The 16,818-nt window shown below is 52.8% G+C and overlaps 6 protein-coding genes across 6 annotated transcripts; 3 read left to right on the top strand and 3 right to left on the bottom strand.

Annotated features, from left to right (window-relative positions):
- Positions 1–1,540: 1,540 nt before the first annotated feature.
- Positions 1,541–3,508, top strand: BO83DRAFT_437255 (tat pathway signal sequence domain-containing protein; the record flags this gene model as incomplete). Its single annotated transcript, XM_025536006.1, has 1 exon — positions 1,541–3,508. The coding sequence occupies one exon, from the start codon at positions 1,541–1,543 to the stop codon at positions 3,491–3,493; it is 1,953 nt and encodes a 650-aa protein (XP_025388680.1). The 3' UTR covers positions 3,494–3,508.
- A 142-nt stretch (positions 3,509–3,650) lies between these two features.
- On the bottom strand, positions 3,651–4,512 carry BO83DRAFT_444847 (dienelactone hydrolase family protein; the record flags this gene model as incomplete). Its single annotated transcript, XM_025536520.1, has 3 exons — positions 3,651–3,859; positions 3,914–4,387; positions 4,425–4,512. 3 exons carry the CDS (start codon positions 4,510–4,512, stop codon positions 3,651–3,653), a joined length of 771 nt encoding a protein of 256 aa, XP_025388679.1.
- A 547-nt stretch (positions 4,513–5,059) lies between these two features.
- BO83DRAFT_444843 (MFS transporter) lies at positions 5,060–7,007 on the top strand (the record flags this gene model as incomplete). Its single annotated transcript, XM_025536519.1, has 2 exons — positions 5,060–5,980; positions 6,088–7,007. 2 exons carry the CDS (start codon positions 5,060–5,062, stop codon positions 6,889–6,891), a joined length of 1,725 nt encoding a protein of 574 aa, XP_025388678.1. The 3' UTR covers positions 6,892–7,007.
- Positions 7,008–8,638: 1,631 nt separating this feature from the next.
- On the bottom strand, positions 8,639–10,624 carry BO83DRAFT_437254 (FAD-dependent oxidoreductase; the record flags this gene model as incomplete). The annotated part of the gene is made up of 5 exons (XM_025536005.1): positions 9,595–10,624; positions 9,444–9,483; positions 9,161–9,256; positions 9,042–9,073; positions 8,639–8,959 (listed from the first exon to the last, which is right to left on the bottom strand). Exons 1-5 carry the CDS (start codon positions 10,294–10,296, stop codon positions 8,639–8,641), a joined length of 1,191 nt encoding a protein of 396 aa, XP_025388677.1. The 5' UTR covers positions 10,297–10,624.
- A 533-nt stretch (positions 10,625–11,157) lies between these two features.
- BO83DRAFT_444828 (cytochrome P450) lies at positions 11,158–12,820 on the bottom strand (the record flags this gene model as incomplete). The annotated part of the gene is made up of 3 exons (XM_025536518.1): positions 11,158–11,752; positions 11,826–12,401; positions 12,470–12,820. 3 exons carry the CDS (start codon positions 12,818–12,820, stop codon positions 11,204–11,206), a joined length of 1,476 nt encoding a protein of 491 aa, XP_025388676.1. The 3' UTR covers positions 11,158–11,203.
- Positions 12,821–14,347: 1,527 nt separating this feature from the next.
- On the top strand, positions 14,348–15,945 carry BO83DRAFT_444819 (FAD-binding oxidoreductase; the record flags this gene model as incomplete). Its single annotated transcript, XM_025536517.1, has 2 exons — positions 14,348–14,609; positions 14,671–15,945. Exons 1-2 carry the CDS (start codon positions 14,472–14,474, stop codon positions 15,943–15,945), a joined length of 1,413 nt encoding a protein of 470 aa, XP_025388675.1. The 5' UTR covers positions 14,348–14,471.
- Positions 15,946–16,818: the final 873 nt, after the last annotated feature.

Below are 16,818 nucleotides of genomic sequence, written 5' to 3'. Positions count from 1 at the left end.
TTGGAGTGGGGAGAACCGATGATCATGACTTGAAGAGAGTCAGACTGACTGCGTTTTGGAGGGGATCGGATTAAGTCCGCGAAAGAAAGATGAGGGCTTCTCGTTCATCTTCAGTCTCTCTTTCTCAACATTCTCACTAATGCAGACTGGTCAGATGCCAGTTCCCTTGTTGTGCTGCAATTTGAAATTCCTCAGCACCGCCCTTCAGGGTGAAGCGAGGGCCGAACGGGAGCGGTCCGAACAGTCTCAAGCCAATCTTTCTTCCAAGATTGATTCCACTCCCCACTAGAATTAGCAAGATTAAGCGGGGACCATTTCCTGGTCCCTGGTTCGGCAGCCCGACTCTCTTCTTCGTCCTCAGGATTACGGTGTGGCGCTTTGGACTCGTCGGGGCCCTGTGGAACGAGTCATCCAACAGATAGCACTGCGTCCGATTTTCAATCCATCATTTGAATCCTCCCATCCAAGACTCCCCCCACCCCATGGTTTTAAAAACAGCTGCAACTCTGTAGGAGCGAAAGAACGACCCCAGGCTTTGAAAGAAAACCACAAAATGAGCCAGGAAACGGTCCACTCTCCAGAACTCACAGACCTCTCTCTCCAAAGCCAAACGAAAACATGCGGAGACTCGCGGAGAGATTAGTTTGCTGCCAAGACCGCCGGCCAACAATCCCCGAACCAGGCTTCCGAAAGATGTCGGAGATACTATACAGATAATGAGTCTCGGCGGCGGTTAGGCCGGAGACAGTATAGTCGTGGCGTCATGTGTGCCAAGCCTAATCCTTTCGGAGACCAGCCATAAGCATGACAGATGAAGCTTCACTCGTGTTGGCGTGAAATACTTCAGGGAGGAAGCGATACTTCCACGTCGGACCTTTCCCTTCCACTCAGGGTCGTATGTTTTGATATCAACTGACAGCACGTAAAGTCCAAAACCACAGCGGTACCCTGTGAGTGATGTCTTCGCCTGAATACGTATAGAGGTTTCTATAGGTGCCATCCCTCTTCTCCCAATCTATCTCCGGCGATGATGCGGACTTCACCTCGCAATATTCCTTGGCAGGATCGCAGGATTCAACCGGGGTCTGCCCTGGGTGGAGTAGGCAATGCTAATCCCTCAAAGCTGAGGCGTGGAAGGGGATGTCCAAGGCTCCAAGCGGTGCTGCTAAGCATGTCCATCCCGTCTGGGCCGTGGAGTGATCGGCATGTGTAGCCGAAGGCCAATAACGGGAGCCCAACTTCGTCAAAACCATGAGCGACATTCCCTGCCTCATTGGGAAGGCTATTGCGAAGCCCGAGGTCTTCTTCCGAACAAGCACCAGAGCCTATCGATCAATTCTCTCGCAACGAGACGCTCCACAACAGCGTGAAGCTTAAGTAGGGCCATGCCCAACTGCAAAATTCTCCGGATGTTGTGGTTCCTGCATCACTGAGTTCGCAGCCGCCAAGTTGGCACCGCATCAATATGCGTCTTTCCTCTCTTCTTTTCTTTCCTCTCCTGAGCGGGCTGGCCACAGCAGCATCATGTCCATACGCCAATATGGCGCGCTCGGATGAGCAGCCCTCACCCCTGGCAGCCCGTGGCACGACTGTTGCCGGGAAGAAGGGGGCGATGCTGATGAATCGCATTGCACCGGGCATCTCGGAGCTTTATGTCGCCAATGCGGATGGCTCTAATCCCCGGCGACTGCTGGGCAATGAGAGCACCTTTGACTACCATGCGCAGTGGTCTCCAGACGGCGAATGGATCGTCTTCACCAGCGAGCGTGCCGGAGATGGTCAGTCGGATCTGTACCGTGTCCGTCCCGATGGCACCGACTTACAGCCCATTGCCACAAGCCCTGCCGTGGAGGATGCCGGAGCCATCTCTCCCAATGGCAGTCTGGTGGCCTTTGCTGGCACCCTCGGCAACTACAAGAGTAACATCTGGATCCAGAATCTGGAGACTGGTGCATTGTGGAATGTCACCAACTCCACCGAGGTCGCAGGTGATTACACCCTCCCCGATGGCCACTTCCGGCCTGCGTGGTCGCCTGATGGCGAGTGGCTGGTCTTCACATCGGATCGCAACACTCCGTGGCGCGGGCATAACAACATCAGCGGCTGGGAGCACACACAGGAACTGTCCATCTACGCCATCCGTCCGGACGGCACCGGCTTCCGTCGTGTGTCCAACCGCACAGGTTACTGTCAGGGCTCGCCCAAATTCTCGCCTGATGGCAACCGTATCGTCTTCTATGAACTCCCCATGGAGCTGACCTACTATGCGCGTGTGGCCGAATCCGCCTTCTACGATGTCAACACTGCCATCGTGTCCGTTGACTTTGCCACGGGAAGTGACCGGCAGGAGCATGCGTCGGGCGACTCTGGCGGCATTAAACTGTTCCCTCAGTATGTGAACAACCAGACCATCGGTTACCTGGTCAAGAGCCTGCTCACCAATGCCACCTACCCGGGTTCGATCAACTACACGGCCGCACAGCCCGAAGGTAGCGTGAGTGCCGCCTACCGCAACGCCTCGCTGGTGGGCTATCATCGCTCGCCCGCTTGGTCCCCCGATGGCCGCCACATGGTCTACGAGCACGTTGAGTGGGACCCTGTCCGGCCCGTAAACAAGCCGCTGTACAGCTGGAGCAAGGACTGGGAGTACCGCTTCACCGACGTGTTCCCGCAAATGTCCGCACAGGGCAAGGTGGTCTACACCTCACAGCAGACGGTGAACTCCTCGCTGGTGACCATGAATGCCGACGGCACCGGCTCGAATGACATCTTCGATGGCTCTCGCTTCCCCGCCCGCGTCAACAGCTCCAACACCAACGGCACCTTCCAGGGCTCGTGGCGCGGCGATGGCGAAGTTCTGGCCGTCGGCCTGGGTGACTGGTTCGAGTATCGCTATTCCAACCCTGGCTGGGTGTACCTGGTGGCCGCCAACGGCTCGTGGGCGCGATCCATGACCAACGGCAGCACCAACGCCGGCTTCCCCACCATCTCGCCCGATGGCCGCTGGCTGGTCTGGCGTGAGTTTGCCTACAGCGCCAGTGAGGATCCCCTTCCTCTGGGTCTACGCCGCATGGATTTGACGACGGGTGAAGTGGTGGCTCTCAGCTCTTCCTGGGATAACACCCCCATGTTCGCCCCCGATGGCTCCAACCGTATTGTCTTCACCCGTCGCACCAGCTGGCCCATCTCTGGACCGTTGGATGACAACTACGATGTCATGACCATGGCCGTTGACGGCAGTGATGTGAAGCAGCTGACAACGCTGGCGTGCAACGATGCCCACGCCGTCTGGACCCACGAGGGCAAGATTGCCTGGGCGACGGGCTTGTTTGGCTTCCAGGATGAAGCGACCATCTACGACAACAATCAGCAACCGTACCCTTTCATCATGCAGATGGAGGCGGATGGGTCGAATTGGACAGTGCTGACGCAGAGTCGATGGGAGGACACTATGCCCTTGTATATCCCAAACGATCTTTTGGCGTCAGCCTAAAGAAAGACATCGACCGGGAGATACTCTTTTCAACATGTACATAGGTATGCAGCGCACTTGTATCTTATCTGGTAGTAAATTCATCGGACATGCTTGTTTTAGAAGAATAGATACAGATATACGTTGTTCTCTTATCCTTCCGTTCCAGGCATCGTGCTTACTCCTTTAAATAAGCATCAAACCAACCAGCTGCCTGGGCGAAACTCTTCTCCTTTGCCACTCTCTGCTGCTTAATGTCCATGTTGCAGCGAACAGCGTATCCATGCTCGACATGCGAGTATACTGTTATCTCGTAAGGATGGCCCAGCTCGGACAAGATGTCTTCGGTCTCGCGACGTTTCTCGGTGGGGAAGAGGTAATCCGACGCTATGTTAAGTCAGTCCCTATTCTTTCCGCTCCATACTCGTTGTTGGAACTCACACGCGGCAGAAATGCTCAATGGCCCCTGAATACCTTTCAACTCATCCACCTCTACATGGGTGGGATGGGCCATATAGCCTACGTCCAACAGCCCGGGCTTGAGGTAACGAGCGACATATTTGCCCCCATAGCAGTACCCAACCCCTCCAATGCGCTGACAACAGAGTTCCTGGCGCATGTAGCGAAGGGTGCTGTCAATTATCGGGTCTGTCACTGGCGGGAGGTGGTTCTTCAGCCAAGCCATGACGTCGAAATTCTCCTCGCGCTCGACGGGGACCGGATCGCCATGGAAAAGATCCGGCAGGACCACGAAGTAGCCATTCGCGGCAAATTGGTCGGCAATCAGCTGGGAATTGACCAGTTTGGGACCGAAGATGTCGGAGAGAAACAGGATGGCATTGTGAGTTGATTTGTCGGGAGGGTAAGACACGTAGGTGAGGACTATTGCAGGAGATATGTACATTAGGATGAGACCTTGAGGAAGTCAGGATGGAGCAGGGAAGCGCCTTACTGTCATCTATTTTCTTTAATTCTCCCTTGGGGGTACCACTGTGCAGATGGCCAGCAATGCAGCATTGGGCTGGAGGAAGAGAAGTCATGCTTTCAGACTTGCTGTCGCAGTCAAATGTTGCCTATACAAACAAAATCAATCGGCCGGCAGGGATATGGAGATACGAATGCTTATCTCTCTCTCCCATCCCAGCTTTTGGGGGAGGGCTGCTATTTCCGGTGCTTGGCTTGCCTGCGTGTAGTAGGGCTTTGCATCGCCATGAGCTCATCCGTTTATTGAGGAAGGGGGAGTGGAAACGCCAATCGGGAGACACGGTGGCATCTCGGTTCCATCCTGTCCGGACATGCAACCATGGAACATTGACGATCATTACTGGCATTCCTCGCAAGAGAATCTGGTTTTGCGGCCACGGAAACGCCTTCCCCCTTGCATTCCTTCTAGGGCTGAAGGGGAGAGAGAGGAGGAATGGCACGGAAAGCGTTCTGAAGCTGCTCAAGCTTGACTGCACGCCCCTTTCCTCCCTTTTTCTCTCAGTCTCTCCCTTATTTGCCCGTGAAGTACATACTGGGGTCAGGCCCTCCTTGTGGGCTTTTGTGCTTCACTTGTTCTGCCTAAGCACTGATACTGCAGCGGCTATGACACACCTGTTCGCCAACTCGGCCTTTGGCAGGATCGCCTACCTCGTATCCGGTGGCAGTCTATTCAAGCCCCGCGAACTCAGCTCCGACTTCACTTTGCCTACGCCATACCGGCAGGCAGTCAACGCCGGGCCAGTCCAGCCATCACAAGAGAAGAAGAACACCTCCGATGCGGATGGAAGTACGTTATTTAGCCATGCGCTACCCCCCGACGAGGCGTGCAAGGAAGTTGATGGGATCCAAGGGGAAGCCTTCCCAACACCGCCCGAATCATCGGGGCAGTCATCATCGTCGTGGATTGATCCCGAGGTGACGCCAGAGGGGACCATTGTGGTGGACTGGTACTCCCCGGATGACCCAGACAATCCGCACAACTGGTCGTTCGCGGCCAAGTTGTTGGTATATGTCGAAGTAAATCTGTTCACCTTTCTGGTCTTCATGGCCGCTGCCATCTTCTCTTCGGCCGAGGGCGAATTCGAGACTGTATTCGGGGTGACGCAGACCATCAGCGCCCTGGGGCTGGCACTATATGTGCTGGGCTACGGCATGGGGCCGATGATCTGGAGTCCCATGTCCGAAGTACCCTCCGTTGGTCGCAACCCACCGTATGTGATCTCTGTCACCGTCTTTCTCATTCTCGCAATCCCCACAGCCCTAGTCAACAACGTGCCAGGGTTCCTGGTCCTGCGATACTTGCAAGGCTTTTTTGGCTCTCCCGGACTGGCCACAGGAGGTGCATCTCTGGCAGATGTGACCTCCATCCCGAACCTCCCCTATGGTCTATATATTTGGGGAGCATGCTCCATTGCTGGTCCTGCCATTGCGCCGACAATTTCGGGATTCAGTGTTCCCGTAAAGGGCTGGCACTGGTCCATGTGGGAGATCCTATGGGCAGCCGCGTTGTGCTTCGTGGCCCTGGTATGTACTCACTACTTCCCTCGTGGCGATTGATGGCCATAGTTGGCATTAACGGACATGTCTTGTGCTGACCATCGTCGCCTTTTCCCTTTTCTTGCCAAAACCAGCTCTTTCTCCCGGAAACATCTGCTCCTGCCATCTTACACTTGCGAGCCAAGCGGTTGCGCCAGCTAACGGGCAACACGGCCATCCGGTCGCGATCGGAGATTGAGTCGCAGAACGCCAGCCCCATGCAGGTTGCCTACGATGCACTAGTTATTCCATGGAAAGTTAACGCACTAGACCCGTCCGTGCTCTTCACGACAGTCTACATTGGGCTAGTGTACGCCATCTTCTACTCCTACTTCGAGGTGCTGCCGCTGGTATACCTGGACATCTATCACATGAGCCTGGGCGAGCTGGGGCTAATCTTCCTCGGCTGCGTGATTGGCACGCTGCTAACACTCCCCTTTTACTATGCCTTTGTGCATATCTCGCTGAACAAGGCCTTCCGGCGTGGTCAATTTCCCCATCCCGAGCACCGGCTCATCCCCGCTATCGTGGGCAGTGTGTTTATCCCCGTGGGACTCTTTCTGTTCGCTTGGACCTCGCGGGCTAGTATTCATTGGATTGTACCCACCATCGGCTTGGTGATCGAGGTATCCGGCATGACGTTGGTGCTGCAGTGTATTTTCAGCTACCTGTCCGTAGCGTATCCGAAGTACAGCGCTAGTCTGTTTGCCATCAACGATCTGGCGCGCGCCAGTCTGGCCTTTGCGGCCATCCTGTGGTCTGGCCCGCTGTATGCTCGATTGGGAGTGGCACGGGGCACGACCCTGCTGGCTGGTCTGACAGTGGGCTGCATTGTGGGAGTGCTGGTGCTCTACTGGTTTGGACCTGCATTGCGAAGTCGCAGTCGGTTTGCAACTTAGCCGAATTGCCCCAGAAGAATAGCCTTTGTGGTGAATCATTCCAGTTACACAACGCGTCACGTCCCCAGAACATTCATGATAATAATAGAATTTCTATTCAGAAATCCATGTAATATTTATTCTTGCTTCGTCTTTCAGACCGAATGAAAACACTACATGGAGTAAAGATATAATGACCCCTTTATCCATGCTGATCGTCATTGCATCATGTGTTTTAGTGCTGGGGCATGCGCTAGGGTCATCGTCCTATGGAGAGCCATCCTGAACGAATCTGATATGCTGTTGTTCTCCGTAGACGTCGTCGCAGTCGTAGCAGGACTTTTGGGCAGTCGGCAACATGTATTCTTCTCTAATGGGACCCCTTTAATAAAAGATATAGCCTTCGAGTTTCTTTTAGTCAAAAATATTCTGCACAGATTTATTTACTGCTATGCAGAACTAACATTCCAAAGATAAAACTGCAACTGTTTCGTTCTGCACGCTTGAAGTGTCCATGGATATTGGTTGAATCGAGAATACTACATTCAAGAAGGCTATCTGACAAGAAAGGATGGTTGCGCTTCACACAAACCCAGCGTTCACTTAGCAATGACATGTATCAGAGCCTCTCGCAGACCTTTGAAGGATCGTTAAATGCTTCCTAAAGACTTGATACAAAGAATTATATTGCTTTCTCGATCAGTCGACAAGGCAATCGGATCATAGATTTCTGAGTATCGGTATATAAATATTTTGGGGTTCTTACAGCAAGGCAAGTCTAGTCCTGTCAAGAGAAGTACTAATGATCTATAATCTGGATCTTAGCATTCTTTTCTCCTTCCCCCACAGACCAGAATAATATTGATATCTTCAATTCTTCACACCATTATTATATCAAATTACCACTGCACGACACTCCGGAAAATGAATTTCAGATATCTATCAATTCGGCCTGGTAAGTACTGTACCAATAAAGAAAACATAACCTGCATTCCACACATGTGATTTTACACTATAAAGAGTACTACCTATCAGTCTCTATAGCCGGTGGGTACCTTTGGTTGCGCAGACAGGCTTAAGCAAATGGCAGACTATGCTTTTGGTCCAAACCGTTACTCTTCATCTCTCACAGGTCTCTTTCTCAATCTACTAGGTGCTCACGTCATCAAGTCCGGTTCAGAATATACTGCCATGCCAGGTGTGAACCATAGAGCCCTTCCAGTAGGCTTGCCTCCCTTGCATCCCCCTTGCTTCAAAAAACCGTTATGTCTCTCACAGGTCTCTTTCTTAGTCTATTAGGTGCTCACGTCATCAAGTCCGGTTCAGCATGAACTGCCGTGTCAGGTGTCAACCATAGAGTCCTTCCAGTAGGCTTGCCTCCCTTGCATCCCCCTTGCTTTAAGAAACCATTACTCTTCATCTCTCACAGGTCTCTTTCTTAGTCTATTAGGTGCTCACGTCATCAAGTCCGGTTCAGCATGAACTGCCGTGTCAGGTGTCAACCATAGAGTCCTTCCAGTAGGCTTGCCTCCCTTGCATCCCCCTTGCTTCGACCTCCCACAAATAGGTGAGTATGGATATATTACCCAGCTAGCAACAAAAACAATAAAAACAAACTATGATAATGGATGGAATGGTAATTGGAATGAATGAAGAAGAGAACAATACATGATTCTACTACGTACCACGAATAAATTATCAAGATCGATGTCAAATTGCCTTATAATGCTTTCTATTGAAGTTGAAGAGGAAAAGATAATATATAATCCTACCGGGACAACAGATCCAACGCGTGGACGCGCGGCTGGTACCCGTACAGTGGATTGCAAGCCCATTTCCAGCACCACACAGGGGCATAGGTGAAGGCAATCCGGCGTGCCAGTGGCCCCAGTCCGTACGGGAGGCGTCCTGTATGCACCTGTGCGAATATGCTGGAATAGTACACGAGGTTGCGTGCCCGTGGCTCTCGGATTTTGCGGAATTCCTGCAGCAAGTCCTGCAGCACCTGCGGATCCCCCGACTGGCCGGCAAAGTAGGTGTGCAGCAGGTTCGCTAATTCTCCCACGTCCTCAATTGCCTGGCAAGCACCCTGCGGAAAAGTCTGATTAGCCGTGTTTCTCTTCCCCCCTCCCCTTGGCGGAAAGGATTGTCTCAGAGAAATAGGTTTTTACCTGACCAATGAAGGATGTCATGGAATGCGCCGCTGAGCAAGACAATGTCAAGTTAGTCTCCGATCCATTCATATTATTTATTTTTTCTTTATATTTCGAGGATCAGATTGGCTCCTTACAGTCTCCCACCAGGGCCACACGGCCATGCGCCATCTTCGGGAAGGCGGTTTCCTCAAACACATCACTCGCCGTCACGCGTTCCGCCACATCGACCACTGCAGATGAGAGTGAGTCAGTCAGTCAGTCAGCCCACTAGGAGAATGTGAAAGGGGAAAGTGTGGGTGGGAAAAAGGAGGGGGAAGCAAAGAAGCAAGTGAGACATGCCATCGCGTACGGTATGATTCTTGCCAAACGGATGGAAGCGATGTCCGTAGCTTTCGTTGATCATTTCCTTAGTGGCACCTTTCCAAGTGGATCGTGTGGTGGTCTTGGCTTCGGAAGACTAATCCGACAATTAGAATCCATTAGTCTCGAGTCCACTGGTGACAGCTGAGACAGGGGTAGGTGTAAGAGGAGGTGGGGGGGAGGGGGAGGAAGTAAGGGAGTGGCGGACCTTGACCCCGACAAACCATTGGCGATTTTCGGTACACGGCCAAGAGGTGAGAATGCAGTCATCGTAGAAGACCCAGGTTGCCACTCCGAGATCGTTAGGTCCGAGATGCTCCAGCGGATAAGAGATGCCTGTCATGTGGGTGCGCCCGGTAAACCGGATGGTGTTGACGCCTGCCAGCCCTTGCTTGTCGGCAAGGAGCCGCCGTACGATCGACCGAATGCCATCAGCGCCCACGAGCACCTCACCGCTGAACTCGCGGCCATCGGCCAGACGAACCTTGACCGTCGGAGAGTTGGGCTCATCTTCAATGCCAACAACCTCAGCTCCCAGGATGACGTGCTCCGCATCTGCTCGGTGGTACAAGGCGCGGTGCATGCTGTGCCGGGGCATCGAGTACATTGAATAGCCATATGTTGGCTCGAGCCATTCAAAGTCAAGTAGACTCCATCGGGTAGTGTTGCGATAGACTTGGATCTTTCGCAGCGGCTGGCCTTCCTTTCGAATAATGTCCATGAAGCCGAGTTGGTCGAGCAACCGGAGAGCATTCGGGGCCAGCGAGATGCCTGCACCCACGGGGGTTACCTCGGCAGTACGCTCGAACACCTTGTAGCTGAGCCCGGTTTTCTTACAGATGTTCGCCAGCGTCAACCCGGCAATGCCGCCGCCGACGATTAGGACCTGGACATCGGCCTTAGGAGCCATTGTGCGATGACGTCCTAATGGGAGACAGATAGAAAGCCAAAGGGGATAGAAAGATAATCGAGGAAATACGGCGAAGCAAAGAGAAGGGACTGAGAAATTGGTGGTGAGAGAGCCCAGATGATAAGCCAAGGAAAGAAGATTAACAACCGCTTGATTGGACTGTTGGTGAAGATGGAGTCTGGGTTTCGTTCATCGCAATCTGCTGGTACTTCTTAAGTATCACACACAATGCCCTTACAAGATTAGCAGGTTTGTATTGTTTCCAGTCCTTGTGGAATTTGCAATGCGGCGGCAAAACAGGTGCAGATGGCCGCAGCGCCCAGAGACGACCCTTTTTCGAGTGTCTTTCGAGTTCCTTATCTTTCTTGTTTGCATGCAGGCCTAGTTCTGCCACTCTTTGCAGGATATGGTAAACAATGGTGATCCGCACTGTAACACCCAGAAAGGGTAAATCTATGTCCTTCAACTCTTGTGCCTTGCATCTGTCGACTCGAAAAGGACAACCGAAGATACGGCTAAACAGACTCCAAACTAGCGGTGGCCATCACGGCCTAACCAAGGTTTGCTTGACATTCTTTCATCAGAACAAGCTCTAAACCCTCTGCTATACTAACATGAGTATAGTGAGGGTCTTTCCTATTGTCATCCCTTACTATAACAATTGTGTCAATGAGAAGTGCTCTGTTCTTCATTCTGTTCTGGTCTAGCAGCACCAGCGCCAGCACCAGCGTCGAGTACAAGTGCAGGGGCATTACAAGATATTTTGAACGTAGGGATGAGTACTTCGACAGGAACTAGATGGAATCGATTACTGAACTAGGTAAAGAAATTACTAAAATGAAGCACGTGTCACCCTAGCATCCAATCTGCCGCTTTCTCCTTCCCCTCCTACACAATGCCAACTCGTTCACATGGACGCAGATTTCCGAGGCGTGAGGCGAATGCGCGCATCGCCTTGAAGCCAAGGACTGCCGACTTTGCTAAAGTCCATACGAGAGACATCGATTTTGGCCGGCCCCTGGCTTCCCCATTGGAAATCGTAGTTCTTGACCAGACGCGACACCAGTTCACGCGCGATTATGCCAGCCATATTCTCCCCAGGGCACCGATGGGAGCCCGCGCCAAATTGCAGGAATGCCGCATCGGTGGCGTTGTTAAGGTTCTGCAGGCGCGCCGTTGGGTGCAGCCAGCGCTCCGGCAGCCACTGCTGCGGCTGCTCATAGATCTCGGGGTCATGGTGGGTGAGATAGGGCGAGGTACACACTACCCAGTTCTCGGGAACCATATAGCCATCCTCCAGCTGCACAGGGCGATGGGTCGTACGCCACATGTGCACACCCGAGTAGTGACGACCACTCTCCTTGACGCACGCCAGTAGCACAGGAGACTGGTGAACGTCCTCGTTACTTTGAAAAGACTGTCGGATGGCCTCCACGTACTCTGGGTTCCGGATCAGCTGCGAATACTGTCAGCTTGGTGATACTTATAGGCTGGAAGAGATTTTAATAGCAGGCATTGAGCAAACAGACCTCCAGAGCAGTCCAGGCTATACTGGCCACAGTGCTCGTGTGGGCGGCAAACATGAGCACTGTATGGTGCGACGGATAGTATTCTTGCAGATGGGCCGTTCGCGGATCTTCCAGTGTATAGGTGATATAGTCCAGCGAACCCTTCCATTTTTCTGGGTTCTGGCGGCGGATCTCCATCTGTTGGGCGAAGATCTCAGCGAAACGATCTCTGGCCTTGCCCAGCCGTCGTGCTGGCGGGTGAGGAAACCAGTCCGGCAGTAACAGATTCAGTGGGTGACCGATCTCGTCCTCCATCCGGTGCACAAGATCGTAGAGCTCGTCTACGTGTTCATCGTAGAAGTCTTGTCCCATGAGAGTCCGCACAATCACCCGATGCACATACTTAGATGCCTCTTCGAAGACTTTGATGTCTGATTGCTGGCTCCATTTCAGCAGCGCCTTATCCGCCTCTTCGCCTGCAAGCTCGGTGTAACGATCCAGTGTCACCTTGCGATTGATACCACGATTCAGAGAGCCCACCAGATTGCGGAAATGGTCAAAATACCCAGGGATAGCAATTTTCTTCAAGAATATGCCCTGTGGAAGGTCAGAAGGGTATTCATCTCTTTACAGTAGAAGAAGGATGGGAGGAGAATAATGCCTACAATACCGCCACCAAACGACCAAATGTCTTCCTTGACATCCACGTACATGCGGTTGAGCTGGGTACCTCTCAAATAGACAATGTTCGCAAACAGTATCTTGACATGAAAAATGGGGCCACACTTGCGTGTCGCATCTTGCACGAAGGCGACAGGGCGATTCAGAAAGGCTAATGCGTCGCCAACTAAAGGATATCCCAGTCTGGGTGATGGGAAGGCCTTCGAGCCTCCAGCTCGGCGCAACTGGAAGACCACCAGTAAGAATAAGAGGGCTCCTGCCACGACTATAGGCTGCGCGAGCAATTGCTCGTCGGCGGCCAAGCGGGCCTGTATAGCATCAATCATGCTCTCCATCACTGGTAATCAGCAGTTAGACGGATTCTGAGATGAAAGCGAGGTTAGAGGCAAGAGGTGGACAATCTATGTCCAGGATTGCTCATCTGGTTCCTACCCAAGACATAAAAGTCCTGTGGGCCCCCGCTTGGTCTGAGGTGAGCCGATTGCGCCGCAGGAAATGCCCGCGGAGTCAGGACACTCCCCAAGACAGGAAGTTCGAGACCGAGGATCTGCAAAGTTTGGCTGGAAGGAGCAAATCCTCCCGGTTTCTGTATTCCGGAGGGGGAATATTGAAAGCCTGGTGCGGGGAAGACCATACAGGTCGCCCATCCATATCGTTCGACGATGGTACTGGCTGCAGGAATTCCCACCGCAATTTGGGCTCACAGGGCTGGCAGCCAGTACCGCGCATGATGGTAGCGGTGGGTATCTTCCAACCTGGCTTATAGCCTTAGAGGGAAAAGACAAAGAGAGCCCCTACATATGCACATTCCCTTGAAGCAGGTGCAGAAGAAAGTCCCGTTGACCTGAAGTAGGTGCCGCTGGAGATCGACAACCTACCTCCTCGCAGCTCGAAATGCTCACTCGGCCCGACAGAGATGGCAGATCACCTTCTTGGCTGAATTTGCTGCTGCACCAAGCCAACTACCAGGGAATCGCCAATATCTAGATTTAGCTCTCATCTGATGCTTCTACACCTGCGCCAGCTCGGCCAGAAGCGCTTACCCTGCTAGATTCATAGTTCTGATGACGCCCTGCGCCTTCCAGCCCTTGCACCCGCACCGCCCTCTCAAGTTCGCCTGAAATCACATGACTACTCTAGTACTGGTTGTTGAAAGCATCGTACGCGGAACCAATGAACTCACTTGGATTTCTATCTACGTTGAAACATCAGAGTCAGGCTTGGTCTGTTATTGAAGTCCTCCGGGGAAAGCATTGATGGTTACTCTTTAAGTCATGTGTATAGCTTCATGTTTCCGGAGTGGGCAAGCGGTAGAAAGCTCGAGTGGGCGGTCAGAAGTTCCGTGGCTAACAAACTTTATCGAAACTTGCCTGTGGGGACCATTTGCAGCCGCACGAGTCTTTAGTGGTCTTCCTTCGATGCAGGGCTTCCCCAGGCTATTTTCATGCTCGATACCACTTTGGCACTGTTCTTCAAATCTTCACAGAAAGTTGCCTGCTATTATCGAAGAATGCTACATTGACCTGTGAACCAATCATTGGTCACACGCTCTACGTTCGACATCGTGTTGCTAGTAATGTTGTTTCACGGGGGTTAGAGTCCTCCTTAGTAGATCCAACCCTGATTCAGTGAACGCCATGCAGTATCCGAGATGCTGCACAGCTGCAACAATGAGAGAGGCGAAAAATCAAAGGCACCCAAAGCAAGGGTGTCTTGGGATGAAGAACAACACTGGAACAATGGAGACATGGGCTGAGTGCTTGAAGATCGTCTCCTCACTGCCCGAGATCAGACACCGGGGTTATAGAGTATATTCGCCCCGCACTCCGCGCTGAATCCCGTAGAAGAAAGAACTTGGCCCAATTGCTTCTCCTCTGATTCCTCTTCTAACCCATTCTCGCAAACCAATATCAACTACCACACGGCAGCCTGATAGCAACGAGGCTAAGCTCATCTCTCCGTTGACTAGACCAATATTTTGCCATAATGCACTCGATCACTCCCTCGGAAGTCATTAAACTGCGCCAATTGCTGGCGGGGACTGATGCTGACGTTCTCATCGAGGGCGAACCCGGATACGCCGAAGGAATCAGGCGCTGGAGTGACACATGCGAAAAGAAAGCTGTAAGTGGTCCTTGGGGAAGAAACGCTTTAGTGGGATTATGCTGACTGTCAATTCTTATAGGGTGCTGTAGTTCTTCCCACTACTGCTGAGGAGGTCTCGGCGGCCGTAGTCTTTGCAAGTAACCACCAGATCCCCATGGTGGTTCATAATGGCGGTCATTCTACCAGCGGCGCCTCCGCAACGGAAGGGGGGATCGTCATCAGCATGACCAAAATGCGCCGCGTCGTGGTCGATCCCGAACGCAAAACCATCACGGCCCAGGGAGGCACCGTGTGGGAGGATATCGACCGCGCGGCGGCTCCCTACAAGCTGGCCACGGTTGGCGGCACCGTCAACCATACGGGGGTTGGTGGGCTTACTTTGGGAGGAGGTTATGGTTGGTTGACAGGCCGCTATGGGTTGACCATTGACAATTTGCTGGGGGCCACTGTCGTGGTGGCGGATGGTCGCATTCTGAAGACCTCCGAGACAGAGAATCCGGACCTGTTCTGGGCCATTCGTGGTGCTGGTCAAAACTTTGGAGTCACCACCGAGTTTATCTTCCAAGCCTATGACCAGACAAATGAAGTGTATGCTGGCCTGCTGAGCTGGCCGGCGCAGTGCCTGCCCCAGATCATTGAGTTTGTCAACCACTTCGAAGACGACACCAACAAAGGGGATATGGGCATCTTTTTTGGTTTCTGCGGTGCCATGCCCCCTGGCCGGGTGAGCATCGTGGCGGCCATCTTCTACAATGGGCCCCAGGACGAGGCCGAGCGGCAATTCGACCCCATTCTTAAACTTGGACCTACCATCAACACGGCGAAAATGATGCCCTATGAGCAGTTGAACAGCATCCAGAATCCCATCGCCACGTATGGTGGTCGCAAGTCGTTCAGTGGGGCCTTCGTCAAGTTGCCTCTGCAGGTCGAGTTCTTCCAGGAACTACTGGAGGACTACGGCACGATGATCAAGACCTACGATGGGGTCAGTGCGACCGCCGTTCTCTTCGAGTTGGTTTCGCACAAAAAGGCCATTCAGGTGCCCAAGGATACCATGTCTTACTCGACCCGGGGTCCTTGGTACAATGTAGGTTGTGCGTTCCGTTGGGAAGACCCCAGCCTGGACAAGACGATGCGCGAGACACAACGCGCCCTGATGCGGAAGGTTGGCGATCGCGCTGGTGGTGGTGCCCATGCCCGGGCATATGCCAATTACTCGCACAGTGACGGCCGAGCGAAGGATGTTTATGGGGACAATCTGCCCCGGCTGCAGAAGTTGAAGAAGCAGTACGACCCCAAGAATGTGTTCAAGAAGTGGTTGAACCTGCTGCCAGAGGAAGATGTTCAGGTTTAGGTGCATATCAGTTCGATGCGATAAATATGGATCTGGTTCATGACCTTAGTATACTTTAGTATGTAAGATGGCAAAACAGTAATCATCGTACATGGGCTACACACTATAGCAGAATAACCGCCACGATCCCCCGCTGAGGGTTCTTTGCTTTCACATCTTTAGTCGAAGGGTTGACGGTATTCAGAATAGTCAAGTTGGACGAGATATGAGCCTTCTTAGGACTGCCTACACAGCTTGATGCATTATTCAATATTAGCTCTACTAGGAAACAGCCAAGAACTTCACTCAGGCTCGGCTTCCCTCAAGTTACGGCTTTGCGTGATCGGACAAGATATAGACAGATGCCTTCTTTCAGCACTACCATGTCGACTTCGTACATACTTTGGGCTGATACAGGATGGCTTTGTCCGCCACATGCCGTCGGTGCAGCAAGGTCGGATTCTGATGGTGGCTCCCACGAGTCCCTTGCCTGCCGGGAGGTCGTCGGGAGTCTAACTTACCTGCTTTGCTCGTCCGGCTCCCGTAAGGGGGGGTCGGTCAAGCCTCCTACGTCGAACACTTTCGAACCTTGGGGTTATATGCCAGACGCATGCTGGACAAATTAAACAAAGATATCCAGCTGTTGTTCAGTTATCAGACTTGGCCAGCATCCCATGCCGGAGGAGAGGGCGAAGGGGCTGACTAGTGTGTCCCCAAGTGACCCAAGCATACCCGCGGAGAATTGTGCAGTCTTTCGGTCTAGAAGAGTAACTGCAGAACCTCCTGAGACAGTCATGGATCGGCCAGCCAAGTTATTGAGGACGAAGCTCGCAGATTGCAGTGAACAGCAGATACCACCCGGCGGTGGGAAAGGGGGAGGGGTGTGGGTGGAAC

The sequence above is a fragment of the Aspergillus eucalypticola genome (assembly GCF_003184535.1).
Source record: "Aspergillus eucalypticola CBS 122712 chromosome Unknown BO83scaffold_11, whole genome shotgun sequence".
Lineage (NCBI taxonomy): Eukaryota > Fungi > Ascomycota > Eurotiomycetes > Eurotiales > Aspergillaceae > Aspergillus > Aspergillus eucalypticola.
Note: the sequence above shows the minus strand (reverse complement) of the source record. Positions and strands in the feature narration are given on the sequence as shown.